Here is a 15,666-nt window from a genome sequence, read left to right on the forward strand (position 1 = left end):
TTCACTTGAACTTGAGGAGAAACTTCTCTGGTTTGAGGTTGCTGGAGCCCTGGAGCAGGCTGCCCAGATAGGTTGTGGAGTCTCCTGCTCTGGAGACTTTCAAAATCTGCCTGGACACTGTGATCCTGGGCAACCTGCTGTGAGCTGGCCTAGATGATGTCCAGAAGTCCCTTCCAACCCCTACCATTCTATGACTCTCCATTTTCCAAACACTTCCAACCCATTTGTCGTTTCTCTTACTCATTTTTCTCTCTGACAGCCTCTCATGCACACAATATTGAGCAATAACAAATAAAGGAGGATGAAAACTGCTTGCAGCTTGAGAAGTGAGCTCAGGATATGATTCTTCCTCACCGGATGCCTGGAAGATGTCACTGAAATTCTCTCTTCCTTAGTGCAACCAGTGTGGAGCCAATATGAACTCCCAGCAAAGTGCTTAAAACCCCATTATTTATAATAACTGTTAAATGATGAGACATTGTTTACCCAGATCAGAAGATAAATTCTCACTTGCAGAATGCTTGCCTGACTGTCCCGAACGTCATCTGGTTTTTATTTAAATGCAAAATGTAATTAGGCTCCCAATAACACAGCAGAAGAATTCAATAAGATAGGGCTTTTCACTTACAGTTGAATATTAACATTTTCCCATAAATGTTAATGAATAAAAGTCTACTGTTTTATGTAGCATCCATGGTGGGGAGACAGCAAGCTAGGAATGGAAAGAAAGTTAATCTTTTCATACCACAAATGACGATATATACCTCATGGAGAACTAACTGTTCCCAGCACTGACAGGGATCTGGCCACAACACAGATTTCTCTGGGTACAGCTCCCAGACCTGGTCCAGTGGGATGAGTTCCAGAGAGTCTCCCTCCTCACTCATCCTGCCTCAGTCAAAATTTCCTCTTTTTTCTTTTCTTTCCCCCTTTCCCCTCATCCTGCTTTCTGCCTTGACCATCTCCACTAGATTCACTATGAGCATCAGATCACAGAACCACAGAATTGTCAGGGTTGGAAGGGACCTCAAGGATCATCTACTTCCAACCCCCCTGCCATGGGTTAAGGACACCTCACGCTTGATCAGGTTGCTCAGAGCCACATCCAGCCTGGCCTTAAAGACCTCCAGGGATGAGGCTTCCACCACCTCCATGGGCAGCCTGTTCCAGATAGAGAGCAACACTGCTGGTAAGCAAGGATGCAGCTGCAAGCCCGGATGTTCTCAGCCTCCACCATGGATAGCAAGGCTAGACTGTGGGGAAAAAACAGGTTACTATTTGTCTGTTAGAGACATGGGTGAGGGTGATGAGAGGTCATGGCAGGGCTGCAGACTACAGTAGGATGATAGGAAATGATATGGCATCTGATTGGGTGGGAGAAAGTTCTTGGAGCTGATGGAGGTGGCATTTTGGGAGTCCACCAAGGGACTTGTGCCTCATGATGGCAAAGCATCCTATGGTGGGAAAGGGAACTCTGTGGCTAAGCTGACTGAAAGGATCAGAGGGTTGGCTCACCCTGGAACATTTTAATTGTTTTAGCTTTAGACCTTCCATTTATTGCTGGAGCTTTGCTGTGTTAAAGCCTGTTTTGCTGTTTGGTGACTCATACTTTGTTGCAACTCTCCAACAAGAAGTGTTCTGCTTAACAGTTTATTGCATAAATGTGTTTCCATTCTACAGCCTCCCCTTGCTTCTCCCCTGGTGAGGACACTGCATGGTTTCAGAGCTTTGCAATAGCCTCGTAGTTGGACTCAATGATCACAGAATCATAGAACACACTGGATTGGAAGTGACTTCTAAAGGTCATCTAGTCCCAGCCACCCCTGCAGTAAGAAGGGACATCCCTAACTAGATTAGGTTGAGCAGGGTCCCATCAAGCCTGACCTTAAAGGTCTTTTCCAACTCTGTGATGTGGACCATCATCCTTTCACAGCCTGGGGAGCAGCAGATGCCCTCAGCATCAGTGCAATGCAAATTATCTGCATGGGCAGCAAGGACAGGCAGAAAATTTGCCATAGGTTGTTGTAAGGTAAAAAAAGGTTCAAAGTTCCACTTGCAAAACATGCAGGAGACCTGCAAGGAGCAGAAACGGAGCAGTGTCAGCCTTGCAATCCTCAGCAGTGAGATGCTGAGGTGGGAACAGGCTGGTGACACAACCTCTGGCTGGCCATATGTCTTCCACCACTGAGAACACAGCATGCCCTGTGCCTCATCCTCAACATGAGCACCGTGGGAGCCATGTAAGGCTGTACAGCGATTTCAGGGCATGTCTGCCTCTCCAGGGCTCAGATGGCAAAGCTGGAGCCGCTGCTCCAAGGAGGCACAAAGACAGCAGCAGAGTGGCAACCAAGCTAGGAGGAAGCCCCAGCCAACGCTGCACACACCTAAAACTGCTCCTCCAGAAAATCAGCCAAATTCCATAAGGCTCTCTGGAGTTGCTGGGCTTGGAAGGAGGGAGAGGAACTGTCTTGTCTTTATTCTGCCACCACCTCAGCAGCTGCAACAAGTTTTGGCTCATAAAACAGCTGTAAAAATACCAGTCCTGGTTCAAATGCTGGGAGATGAGGGCTCTCATCCTTGCTGAGAGAGAAATGCTTGCCATAAGCTGTATCCTACATAAAAATACCATGTGAGGACTCCTAAAAGGAGCAACAAGGCAATTACAGAGACCAGAGCTGGAAAAATCCTGCAGCCTCCCAGTCTCCTGCACCCCTGTTCGCTGTGGGACTGCACGGTGTGGGGCAGGCTTCGGACGTTGGACTGTTAAAGGGAAGATTTAATAAACACTGAGCAATATTTCTAAATATTTAGAAAACCCAAAATAACAGATTCCCAAGCCAAGCTGTACACACAGAAAATGAATTTAGAAAGCTGTTAAAAATCAACAGCTTCTGCCTGTACCAAAAGCCATTTCTTGAAATAGTAAGCATCACCTCATGGGCATGATGCTGCAAACAGAGCTGCAGGGATGCTCATCCCTTTGCAGAACCAGGCCTGACTGAATACCCACTGTGGCTCTTCTCCTGTTCTCCTCAAAATCAATAGCACAAGCCTCAGAGATGCAAAAAGCTTAATGCTTTAGGAGGTACTCAGCAAAACAGTCAAATGTGAGCAAAGCCAAGCGAGACACAACAGAGCTTCACATTCTCCTGTGAAAGCCCAGAGTGCTGCAGTAGGAAAATTAATTTGCTTAATCATTAAGAGAAGGGAAAAAAACCAACAACAGATCCCCAAACAAAACCACAAAGCAAAGCAAAGCAACCTGAAATCCAGCACAACAACACATTTCTAAGGAGAAAGGGAATTGTTTCACTGTTAACTACTTTGAAGACAAAAGAACTGGAAGAAAAATGTCCAGTTCCAATAATGTCATAATCTGATTACAGCCTGCACAGAAGAGCTCAGACACGTGCAGAACAATGAGTAAGAAATTAAGTTTGAAATTGAGTGCTGGCCCTATCTTGTGTCACTCCTTTATGTTCTAGTAGAAAGGACACTGCTGAGCTCATTTCACATACAGCAGTGTGAGCTGCCTGGCTGCAGACATCATTTACTCATCTCCTAGATGTTGCTCCCCATTTCTCTCTACCAGCAGGAATGACAAATCCAGAAATGTGCCCTGCACTTTGTTTTATTATGGTATTGATTTCCCTGCAAAGGGAAAGTGCATTCATCCCCCAGGTCTGTGCGCTGGCAAGAAAGGGTTAACAAAATGTTTATCACAAAGCTGGCTTCAGAGTTGAAAGTAATGTGATCAGTAATGAATTTTGTGTTACATTAGGTTGTATAAATGGACAGACAAGCGCAGACAACAAGTGGCCAGGAGTCGGGGCTAATCTAATGATGTAAAAATAGAGACAGCACCAATTATACTTGGGGCCAGCTCAGAGCTCCTGCAGGGACTGCAAATGAATAGGTACAAATCAAATTACTGACTAATAGACGCACTACAAGAGAGGGCAGTCAATGCTAAATACATTAGGGCCTTGTGACCTCTCTGCTCTGAACAGCAGAATCCTAAATTTGACTTAAAAAAAAAAAAGGAGAGAGAAATAATAAAAAAAAAGAAACTCTTCTTCCTGAGAAGAAGGAGAGAAACAGAACAATGCTATTTGTGAGATGGTTTGAGACACTTAGATGGGTTTGGTTCTTTTTCTTTTTGTGCTGTTTTGTTCCCCTACGACCACATTAAGGATGTAACCCTTGGAGAGCTGACGGGGGGTGTGTGTGTTAGCTTATAGAACAAGGAGAAATTATTCTTTGTGCACAAGTTAAGACCTGATAACAATACAGTTGTGTTACATACCAAAACATTTCAAAGCCATGTGCCTCTTTGTGGTGATGTTTTTTACTGCTACTTCACCGGCTGTGTCTGTAGCAAAAATAAAATAGTTCTTAACAAAACAAACCAACCAAAAAAAAAAGAAGAGAATCAAAAACTGCCTTGGTTTAAGAAGAAAAGAAAAAGGAAATCTCCCCACACCACAACTGATAATAAGGAAATGTACTTGATCAACTTGTTACCAAAAGGCAGAGCTGTCTTGGGGCCTTATGGTCCCTTCAGAAACAGCAATGAATCTAAAGTCACACCAGAAACATTTGTGGTATCAACATTCGCTCCCCTCCCTTCCCCCTTAAATAATGTATGCCCTGGAAGAAATTCCACTAAAAACTCTTGGGGCTGGTAGCAAAGCAGATTTGGAACTCTGGGAAATGGTTGGGAATTAAAAATGTCCTTGCTGACCCTGGCCAGGCTCTGGGATGGGGCTGCTCCAAGGATAGCAGGTTTGGGGAGGAGAGAGCTAGAAGCCTCCACGGGAGTGCTTGATGTCCTGCACGAAGCAGTTATGTTGTGGTTGCATCTTGCAGGTGAGAAATAACTTAAAAACCCATAGCAAAATGTAGGCACTGCAAATGCTGCTGCTCTTCTCCAGCATCTCAAAAATGGTGGCTCCTGAAGAGCCCTGAATCCTCATCTCTTTTAAATAAGGCTCATGCAAAGAAACCTTTTGTAGGAAGAACTGCATTGAGCTCCTGGATTTATTTGAGTGAGTAATTTAATATCTGACCCTGGGATGAATATTCTGAAAGTTCAAAGGCTGCTGCTTTTAGCACCAATGTCATTTGATAGGCAAGTGTGTTTGCTGCCCAGGCTGATTTTGCACTGAACCCATGCAGAAATCTCCTAGCAGGAATGCTCTTTGGAGGGAATACCAACTGTTGTGTGTTCATAAATTCCTAGGTCCCATGTCTCACTTGGGATGAACATCAACTGGGGAGAAGGAAGTGAAAAATTGTCTTGAAATCCTGAAAGGAAGAGGAAGGAATGAGAAGAAAAGGAGAGAGGAAGGAAGAAGGAAAAGGAAGGAGGAAGGAAGGGATGAAATTTTGTCTCTCTACAGGACTAATCCTATTCCTGAAACTAAATGCACAGGTCTATCTATGTCCAGGTGGCTTCTCCTCTCTAATCACAGCTTGTGACCACAGACATTTTCTCTTTTGGAAGGAACCCAAGAAGGATGCTCCTTGCAGGGATCAGAGAACAGTGGCTCCCTCTCCTCTTCCAGCAGAGATGCAAACTTTCACCTTAGCTAGGCAAGCCAGAAAGTGAGTGACTTCCCTTCTCCAACCACAGACTTCCTATAAAGATTCAAATAATGTCCCTCTGCAAGGCTCAGAGGTGTCAGGACCTGAGTTAGACTCAAGCTGGTGCAACCACACAGCTCTGGCTGGGGAGTAGGATCCCAATTGTCCTCAGCACCGATCCCAGGCTATTCCCTACAGCACATCTAATTAGCTCCACTTACTTACATCCCATTAATCAGGTTAAAGAGTTTGCTTCAACATACAAGCTTCCTTCGTCACATTATGAGTTTGCTCATGAAATCTAGAAGGAGTCCAGATGGTCTGTTTTGAGGGCCAGGTGCAGGGCGTTTGCACCTCATCTCTGTGCCACTGGATTTCTGCAGGTGGCAGCTGACAGGCCTGGAGTTTTGCAGAAATTTTGGAAGAAAATTGGGTAGTCAAGGCCTGGATTAGGCTGCCCAGGGCAGTGATGGAATCACCATGCCTGGAGGAGTTTCAAAGCTATGTAGATGTGCTGTTGAGGGACATGTTTTAGTGGTGACCTGGCAGTGCTGGGTTAATGGTTGGACTGGATAATCTTAAAGGTCTCTTCCAAACAAAACGATCCTGAGACTATGATTCTAAAGTGACCATACCTTTTAAGCAGGCTTTGAAACTGAAACTTTGTAATGGGCTTTAAGCACCTTGCTTCAGCTTCTTCAAATAACGGTGCCATACTCTCACCCTTCCCTGCCCAGACCTACAGCACTGGTTCTGAGATGCCAAATGTGGGGACTGCTCTAACAATTTTTAACTGAGGCTTCTTACTACAAGTTTGTATCCAATCCTGAGGCAGGATAGACAAGAGAAAAAAAGTGATTTTGTTCCATAAAGTGTAGTGCAAACTGAGCTATCATAAGGCACTCGCTTTCATAATGAACTAAATCAAAAGAACACACGCCCACAAAAAAACCCCAACAATTCTACTCTTCTGTATCCACAAAACCGATCCATCTCCTGTAAAACACTGCAGCAACGGGGATTTAGGAATGTTTTGTCAAAGTAAGAAGTTAGATATAAGCACAGCACTCAAGCAGCCACCCAAACTATCAGAGAAGACACAGCAGAGGGGCATGGACTGGAATCAAACACTGCACACACATTAAGCCCTATCTTGCAGCTCTTCTGGCAGGCAAGCCAGAGGTTTGACACGGGCAGCAGCACAGGTATCACTGAAGAGTGTCTGCAGTGTAGTCTATCCTGATAAATTCACCTAAGCAGTGATGAATCCTCGCTTATTTTATATATTGAAAATTGTCCCTTGGAGACCTGTCTGTTGTGTTAGACTCCTGAAGAATAAATCTCCACTTCTGCCATTGTGCTGTGTGCTTTATAGTAACAAACCTGGGAAAACACAGATAATAAAGGTTGATTTGGTGAATCATGTGAAAAGCAAGTCTGAAGTTGTGCCTAAATTTAACATCCAGGTCAAAGGAAAGTGAAGAACCTGGAGTGAACTCCTCACGGTTGAGAGTATCTTTCCTCCTGGTGCTGCAGATGCAGAGCTGCACCATTTCATGCTCTCTCATGCTGTCCTGGAATAAAGAACTCCTTTCTGGGATGGACTAACAGATCTACTGATTTCCTTTCAGGCCAGTCTATATCTTAAGCAGAAACCTAATGAATTTGGCTCACTGGGACATACACATACCACAGAAGAACCCACAGCAGCAGCATGGCTGCAGGCACTGTCCTTATCCCAGAGGGAATGGGCAGAGGGCACAAGGAGAAGGTGCCTTCAGGAAATAAGCAGTTAACTCCTATGGTACAGGAAGAGGGAATAGCCACAGGAATCACCTTCCAGAGACACATTTCAGAAAACATCTTGTAGCTCAGGCTGCAAAGGCCTGCTCCTCTATTACAACCTAACTTCCAATATTCTGCTTAGAGATGGCTAAAATGCATTTGAAAGCTTAAGAAATGAACTTGCGGAAGGACTACATAAATCAGAGCATTTTCTGATTATGATATTTTTGGAGGGAAAGGTTTCTAGCCTGGGCTGACAATTTCTGCATACCCAGTTAAGAGAGAAATATTGTCAGAAATATTTGTCTCCTGGAAGCAGAGTTTCATAACCACAATGCTGATAATGATTCTGTTTTGTTTGCTTTGAGAACGCACTGCAAAGCTCCAGTGCATACTCAGAAGCTATACTGCAAATATAAATACTGTAGCTGCTGGAAAACAAGGCTTTACAAGCAAAAGGGGTCACTGACCACCAACATTTTGTCAGTAGACTTCAATTTTTTGTTTGTTTTTGGTTTTTTTGCCAGTGGGAGCTTGACTGAAACTGAAACAGCAAAACCATCTTTTTGCATCTTTGCCAGTTTACGCCTCCTTTGGAATGAAATGTGGATCTAAGCTGACAGCTTATGTACAGCAGACTCCACTTAAGATAGACATGGGTCGTCTGGATAATTGGATAACAAGGAGAAAAGCTGGTTTCCCAATCAAGTCAACTAGCTGGATGACTGGAGTTATCATTTAGGTCATAAGGAAAGTAGATTTTTTTGGGGGGGTCATTTTCCAGAGCTAGTTCTTCTCCCATCCCCTGTCAGACAGCCCTTGGCAACCAGTCAGAACCAGAGGTGGGAAAGACCCATCAGCAGCTCGTTCCCCTTCCCTGCAAAAGCCAGATTATTCCTCCTGTTTTCAGCATCCTCCAGTTTGAGGTTTTCTGTGTAACCAATTTTTGGATCACTTCTGCCCCTGCCAGTAGCCAGGATGACAGAAACAGTGAGGTGTTGCCAACTCTGCTTTGCAATGCAGTGAGGTAGGTAAGGAATAAAAAAGACACTGCAAATATCTACTGCCCAAAGTGGTCTGTGTGCCACGGGCATGTGTTTGCACCACACTCCTGCAGCATATCAGCCCAGATTACTAAATAAATCTATGTGTCAGCTATGTCCTAACAGTTAAGGCATTAAAAGAATCTATTTATCTCTTGCCATTAAGTGCATGTCAGGACCAGTTGAGCACTTGATAAAGTCTCACTGTCCACCCTACTGCCCATTTGGTCTTCGTCCACACAGCGGACCTGAGCACTGCACACACACATACCTTCAGGGTGAAAAATTATCCAGGGTTCACCTTTTGGTTTGAATAAGGCTTTGCAAGTTGCATTAAACCTCTGCAAAACGCATTGAAGGGCTGAAGAGTCCCCAGGGAGCAGAAACAGGGGTGAAAGGCATGCGAAACGTAAAGGCATGCAGAACATAAAGGCATGCAAAACAGAAAGGCATGCATAACATAAAGGCAGGCTCGAGCTAAAATTAAGTCATTTTAGGCTTATTAGAGAGAGGCTTACAGCTTCCATAATTCTGAGTCTAATGCAGAAATATAAACACTGTCATTGGAAGCAGAACTGATGTATAAATCAAGTGCTAACAAGCCCATTGCTGGTGTCCTTCTCTGCTGAGCTCTTTGCCATCATTTCCCTGAGGTGAGTGGGCAGCAGAGAACCCATGGAAGAAAACTGAATGTTTGCCAAAGATAATTTCAGTTCAGCCTTGGTTTGTGAAGATATTAAGTGGCTGGGGGAGGGGAAGTGAAAACTATCCTACTGGTTATGAGCCAACAAAGACACCTTCTCTTTGAAGCAAGGGTAATGTACCTCCAAAACTTATCTTCCCTCATTTATTAACCAGCAGACAGATGCTAGCACTTCACTGTGCTCCACAGCTTGATGAATGCCTGGCTGGCAGCCTGCCGTCAGCGTAACCACCCCTGTTGTAGCTACTCGACTCCCATGGCAAGTGCTGTCTTCCAGGTATCATCTGAGCAGGAGAGAACTTTTTATGGCCATCTAGTAAGAAGAACAGCTCAAGAGCTGTTAGGGGATGGAAGTGGAAAGGGCACGGGAGTTCACAGCCTTATCACTAGCTTTTGCCTGCTGCACTGAGTCACCAGATGCCCAAATCCTGAGAATAAAGCACGTTAGTGGCAGAGAGAAGCCCACGGCAGGCAGGAAAACACAGAAAGCAGCGACAGCAAGAGGAGGGTGGTGGGATGGGGTGAGTTGGGTCAATGCTCATGTTACTACTGCTGCTTACATTTGCTGCTTTGAGAGGGCATTTGTCTTACCCTCCTTATGAAGATTTATGTGTCTGGAGCAAAAGCAGGGCGAAGTCTCTTTGGGTGAATTTTAGCTCAGTGATGGCATCTCTACACAAACCTTTCTGTGTACCTGCAGTACTGTGAGCCTCCTCTCACACCAAAGAAGGTTAGATTTGGCTGCTCTCAGTGGGGTTTGGGGGAAAATGGAAGGAAAATACGGACCTCTGTCTCTGACCAAGTTCTGCTTTACAATATAATGAAATGTCAAGTCACTGGGGCAGTCAGTCACCATAACCTGGCATGTCTAGATGGTTTCATCTCTCAGAGAAAGTGCTCCACTCACCTCTCCCCTAACAGACAGCTTGAGGGAAGCTGACCCTTTACTGGAAGCAGACACCACCCTAAAGTTCACTCTGATCACAGCATGGGGCAATAAGTGATGAAATATATGCCTCTGTCTAGTTTCACAGCCTGTTTCTCCACCGTCACAGCCCTCTACAGGCATCACCTGCCTCACCTCCATACCAGCAATGTGAGGCACCTCTATCACTGCAGTGATGGAGCACTAGAGCCATGGATTTGTTCAGTGCCTCACTCAGGGCAACAAGCTGGTGAGAACTTGCACTAGATCTGTAACTGAGACTCATACTTCATGTTCAGCCAAATCTTTCTCTTAATACCAAATCTTAATCTCCATCTTCTTCAAGATGGAAATCAGAGCAAAGCCAGTTTGAAAGGTACCAAGCTGGGCCATGAAGGGTGCTTCACTCAGCAGTCTGGATATTGCTATCTGTACCTGTACACAAGGGCTTAAGCTCTGCCTCTTTGCAGCCTCCTGCTCTGGACTGGGGGAGATAGCAGCACTTTGGTGACCTGCCACAAGCTATGTGCTCAGTAGTGATGCATTTTTAAAGCAGGGTGATAAACCCTGATGGAAGAGCTCTGGAGCTTTCTCCAGGAGCAGGGAGAGCTCAGAGCAACACAAGGCTCTCAGCAATACAGCAAAAGGGAGAGACAGCTTCTGCTCCCCACAGCCTTCCTGTAGGTTGGCATTCCCACACATATCTCCTAGAGCTCATCCTCTTTTTCCTTCCCAGGCCAGGTGCCAGAGGAGCGACAAGCCAGTTGGCAGCTGATATTGGAAGCCACCATTACAATTAGCTGCTTGACACAACACAAATGGTGCATGGATCAAGGACGGGCCCAGACCTTTCACTGGGGGGTGTTTTAAAACCCAAGTCAGAATTAATGGAGACAATAAAACCGCAATAGCTGCACTTGAACGTTTGGGAGCACCTCCTGCTCCTCCTGAGCAGTGTAATCCCTGATGTGTCATTCCATCTACTTACACAGATGATATAATTTATCAATATAATGGACACTGATGAAGATGGATTAATTTGGATTACAGAACCAACGCTTTGCAGAGGCTCTATCCAGGACACCAAATGACGATGAGTGTGATTATAGCATTGTTTGGAGCGGAGTGGACAAGGGCAGCAATCTGCACAGAGCCTCGGATGCTCCTGAGCTGGCAGAGCCCCTGTCACAACTATATGGAAAGGGAGCTTCAAGCACCAGTGCTTTTCACGTTACTTGAGGCTTCTCAGACTATATTTATGTGTTCCACTAGTATTTTCTTCTTCTAAATGGCTTCTGGAAAAAATGAACTCGACAAAAAAGTTCATTGAGCAGAGAGGCAGTGGACAGAGAAAAGGAAAAGCAAAACTTGAAAATAAAAATCAAAATCACCATTGGGTGAGATGTACGTGATCTCTGATCACAGCTCTTCTTTGTACCTGTTCCTGATCCCACTATGTCCCTGCTGGGAGACTCGCACATCGCGTCGGCCAGGCGCTCCCGAAGGCCCTCCTCGGTGTGCTCCATGGATGACATGTGGCGGAGACCAAAGTTTTCAGGCCAGCTCCCACACACCTCCAGCAAGGTCACGCTGCGGTCGAAGGCACCTTCAACAGACAAAGGGGAGATGTTTGGGAGACCCTGGGACCAAACTACTGAATCATAGAACTGTTTAAGTTGAAAGGGACCTCGAAGCTCATCCAGTACCAACTCCCCTGCCATAGGCAGGGACACCTCCCACTAGAACAGGTCGCTCAAGGCCTCATCCAACCTGACCTTGAACACCTCCAGGGAGGTTATGGAGCACAGAATTACAGAATGTGATTGGAGATCACATTGGGTGATTCTGTGCTTCACAACCTCCCTAGGCAACCTCTGCCAGTGTCTCACCACCCTCACTGGAAAGGTCTTCTACCTAACATCCAGTTTACATCTCCACTCTGCCAGTTTAAAACCATTACTGTTTGTCCTGTCATTACAAGACTTTGCCAATAGTCCCTCCCCAGCCCTCCTGTAGCACCTTTCAGATACTGGAAGGCTACTCCAAGGTCTCCTGGAAGCCTACTCTTCTCCAGGCTGCAGAGCCCTAACTCTTATACCCTGACTAGTATATACTGCCATATATATTATTTATTGCATTGGAAAAGAGGAACCCCTTGTGCTTCAAGGTCCTGAAAAGCTAACTTTAGCACATGGGTATTAAAATCTCGGTGTTAACAGCAACAGAGCCCTAAGTGCCGAAGAATTTTGACCAAGCAGCTGCAAGCAAAAAAGGTTAAATTAAAAATACAGACCAAATTCTGCTCTCATAGCAGTGAGAGTCAGGAAATCAGCACAATGACACTGATGCAAATGGCATGTGATGACAAAAACCTGTGTGAATGTTATTAATTACAGGTCAGACAACTAGAAATTATTTTTTCCACTTGATTTGTCTTTCACCAGGCTGCTGCTGAGTTGCCTTCTTTACCCCTACTCATCACAGACAATGGAAACAGCCAGGTTTGAGCTTTGTTAGTGGTAGATTCTGTGTAATAGAAATGCAGGCTGCTCAGAGAAGTGGTTGGATCACCATCCCTGGATGTGTTCTAAAGCTGTCTAGATATGATGCTCAAGGATATGGTGTAGCAGTGGCCCTGGCAAAGTTTCTTGTGTCCAGAGAAGGGCACCAATGCTGGTGAGCGGTGTGGAGCACAGCCCTATGAGGTGTGGCTGAGGGAGCTGGGGTCGTTCAGCCCAGAGAAGAGGAAGCTCAGAGGAGACCTCATTGCTCTCTACAACTACCTGAAAGGAAGTTGTAGCCAGGTCAGGGTTGGTCTCTTCTCCTAGGCACCCAGTGACAGAACAAGAGGACACAGTCTCAAACTGCACCAGGGCAGGTCTAGGCTGGATGTCAGGAAGAAGTTCTTCACAGAAAGAGTGATTGGTCATTGGAATGGACTGCCTGGGGGGGTGGTGGAGGCACTATTGCTGGAGGTGTTTAAAAGGAGGCTGGATGAGGCACTTAGTGCCATGGGTTAGTTAATTAGAAGGGTTAGGTGACAGGTTGGACTCGATGATCCTAGAGGTTGTTTCCAACCTGGTTAATTCTGTGATTCTGTGATTCTGTTAAGTAAGGACTGGACTTGATGATCTTAAAAGACTTTTCCAGTCATGATGATTCTGTCATTTTGTGATTCTCTGAAGTCTCTCTGTCTTTGCTAATGGGCACAAACTTTGTCTTTGCTAATGGGCACTGATGAGGAAAGGATGCCTTGCTTTCTGTCTCGTGTTCAAAGCCTGCCTGCTGAAGAAAAAAGGCCAGCCCTTCTCCCCCAGCCTGGGGTATCTGTGGATTTTCTCCGTTCCTGCACTGTGACATTTTAGGCCAAATGTGATCTGAGAGAGGCTCTTTCAGTAGCAGCACTTTGCTGCGGATGCTCTTGTGACGGAGCGCACGTACCTACAAAAAAGAGACTTTAAATAACTCCTTAACCTGCAGTTCTTGCCTCCTTCACAGCAGGGTAGGATGTTCTGCTGAATACAAAGATTAGATTCTGAATTCAAGATCACTTCAAAGTACAAATTAAAATCATTCTGCTTTATTATACGGCAAGTCTTCTGCGAAGGCTTGCTTAAATCATTCCCACTTGGAACAAGATTACAGTTGCGCTTTGTTGCTTCAAGCACATACCATTTACTCCACTATTAGGTAACTGAATATGCAGCATTTATTGTGCCTGGTTTCTGCCAGCCTACTGGAGGGGGGGGAGAAATGCAAATGCCAATGTTTCTCAAAGTTAAAAGTACATGAAACACGTCCTTGTTATCAGGCTTTTGGTTTTCCCCTTTGATCAGCCGTCAGAAACTATCTACACTTGTAGTCTGTGACTGTACAGCTTCACAGCACACTCCCTGCCACTGACAGGTGGTAATAGAAAGGGTGAGAGACCAAGCCCCGCGGCAGGCGTCCCTTCCTCTGATAACGTCCAAAGTACCGGGTGATAACCGTTGGTAAACACTCGGGCAGCCGGTTAATCCATACATCAGCAAAGAGGGGCAGATAATTTTGAGCTCTAATGGCACGGACAAAAGCACCAGGGGCTGGCATGCAGGGATTTATATGGGCTGCAATGGTGACTTCTGGCTCCTGAATTTCATCGGCGTGCACGGCTTTTGAGGCTTTGATTTATCTCTCTGCCTGGCTGCAGAGTAGATTCCTGGCACTAGAAAACCATCAACGCTAAAATGGACCTCTACAAAATGGGACTGTGGCTCTTATGTGATACATGCACTTGAACTCTGGATGAATCCCAGTTTAAACCGAGAGGAAGAATGACAAAATATTTCAACTTTTAATGGGGCTTTGGATTTATAAGGTTACTCCAGTCTGCTAATCTGTTTTAAAGCGAGGGTTCTTGAAGCTTCGTGGAGAAAATGAAGTGAGGAGGAGAAGCATTTTCAATGATGTCTAAGCCTCTGCAACATTTCCATCCTGTCAACTATCCTAACTACAGGAGGAAAAGGAAAATCTGGCCCCTTTTTTTGAAGCTTCTTTTTCAAGTCATCCACTCTGCATATACACCAAGACCACACCGATTTCAATTGGGTTTGATAGGGCTGCTGATGTACTTGGAGAGAGCTAGCAGGGGGTGGGCTTTTAAACCTGTATCCCCAAACCCCAGTGTGACAACAGGGAGATGCTGAGCTCCTAGAGTCGTGCCAGAGAGGAGAAATTACTTCCAAACGTGAGAAATGGGAGCATTTCTGCTCCTATAAGCAGACATATGAATAATAAGGCAAATGGCTTTTGAAGCTCTGCCAAGATGCCTGGGTATGTGTACAGGGAGAAACTTCCTAGCGCTGGTCCCTGGCTCCTGAGATGCTTGAGTGAGAGCAAAGGAGACAAGTGCAGTGTTACCTCTGCAATCAGGGCCAAGAGCTGCCAAAACTTCTTAGCAGCAGCGTGTGAGGTTTGCAAGTGTTAATGCAAATGCAGGTTAGAGGGATTAACTGCACACAGAGTTTTCTGGGGAAAAACTGTAAAGCTGGGGAAGCTCCAGGTTTATCTCTCCTCCCTTTTCACTCCTTCTCCATGTTAGCAGCACACATCTGGAAATCAGAGGATTGCAGAATGGCCAGGGTTGGAAGCAACCTCTAGAGAGCGAGTCTAACTCCTCTGGCCAAAGAAGGATCACCTAGGGCAGGTCACACAGGATGGTGTTCAGGTGGGGTTTGAAAGTCTCCAGAGAAGGAGACTCTACACCAACACCTTCAGGTCTGATTCAGCAGCCACCTCTGTACCCCACAGGTGGATCACTGTGCCTGTGAGCAGGGGCAGGCAGGACTTAGTGCATCGTCATCTGCTTTGTATTGAAGTGCAGTCCACAAATTCCTCATTTACACACATCGATAAAATGGGTTCCACACAAAGCCGAATACAGATGTGCAACTCCTCAGTCATGGGGCAGAAAACAGGACACGGCTTGAACAGGCAGGTCCTCTCCTACAATAAACCCCTGTCTCTGTCCCTCTTTGCCAAACTGTTTTGGGAAAAATAAGACCAATTGTCATAGACCTTCCCAATCTTCTTGCCACTGCATCAGCAGACAGCACACGTATTAAAGTAAAAGATATTTTATCAAG

At 45.5% G+C, this 15,666-nt stretch overlaps 1 protein-coding gene across 6 annotated transcripts in view; it reads right to left on the bottom strand.

Moving 5' to 3' along the window:
* Positions 1-15,666, bottom strand: part of BCAS3 (BCAS3 microtubule associated cell migration factor) — a 413,259-nt gene that overhangs the window by 14,794 nt on the left and 382,799 nt on the right. For 2 of the 6 annotated variants that reach the window (XM_064166577.1, XM_064166578.1), the window contains 2 exons: positions 11,481-11,648; positions 4,307-4,372 (listed from right to left, as the gene is read on the bottom strand). The exons of 1 other annotated variant lie outside the window; for it this stretch is intronic. In XM_064166577.1, coding sequence (XP_064022647.1) covers positions 4,307-4,372; positions 11,481-11,648 — 234 coding nt within the window. Of the gene's footprint in view, positions 1-4,306; positions 4,373-11,433; positions 11,649-15,666 lie in introns of all 6 variants that reach the window. 3 more of the 6 variants (XM_064166579.1, XM_064166580.1, XM_064166581.1) reach the window with 2 other exon arrangements.

This window comes from Pogoniulus pusillus, chromosome 27 (assembly GCF_015220805.1).
Source record: "Pogoniulus pusillus isolate bPogPus1 chromosome 27, bPogPus1.pri, whole genome shotgun sequence".
Classification (NCBI taxonomy): domain Eukaryota; kingdom Metazoa; phylum Chordata; class Aves; order Piciformes; family Lybiidae; genus Pogoniulus; species Pogoniulus pusillus.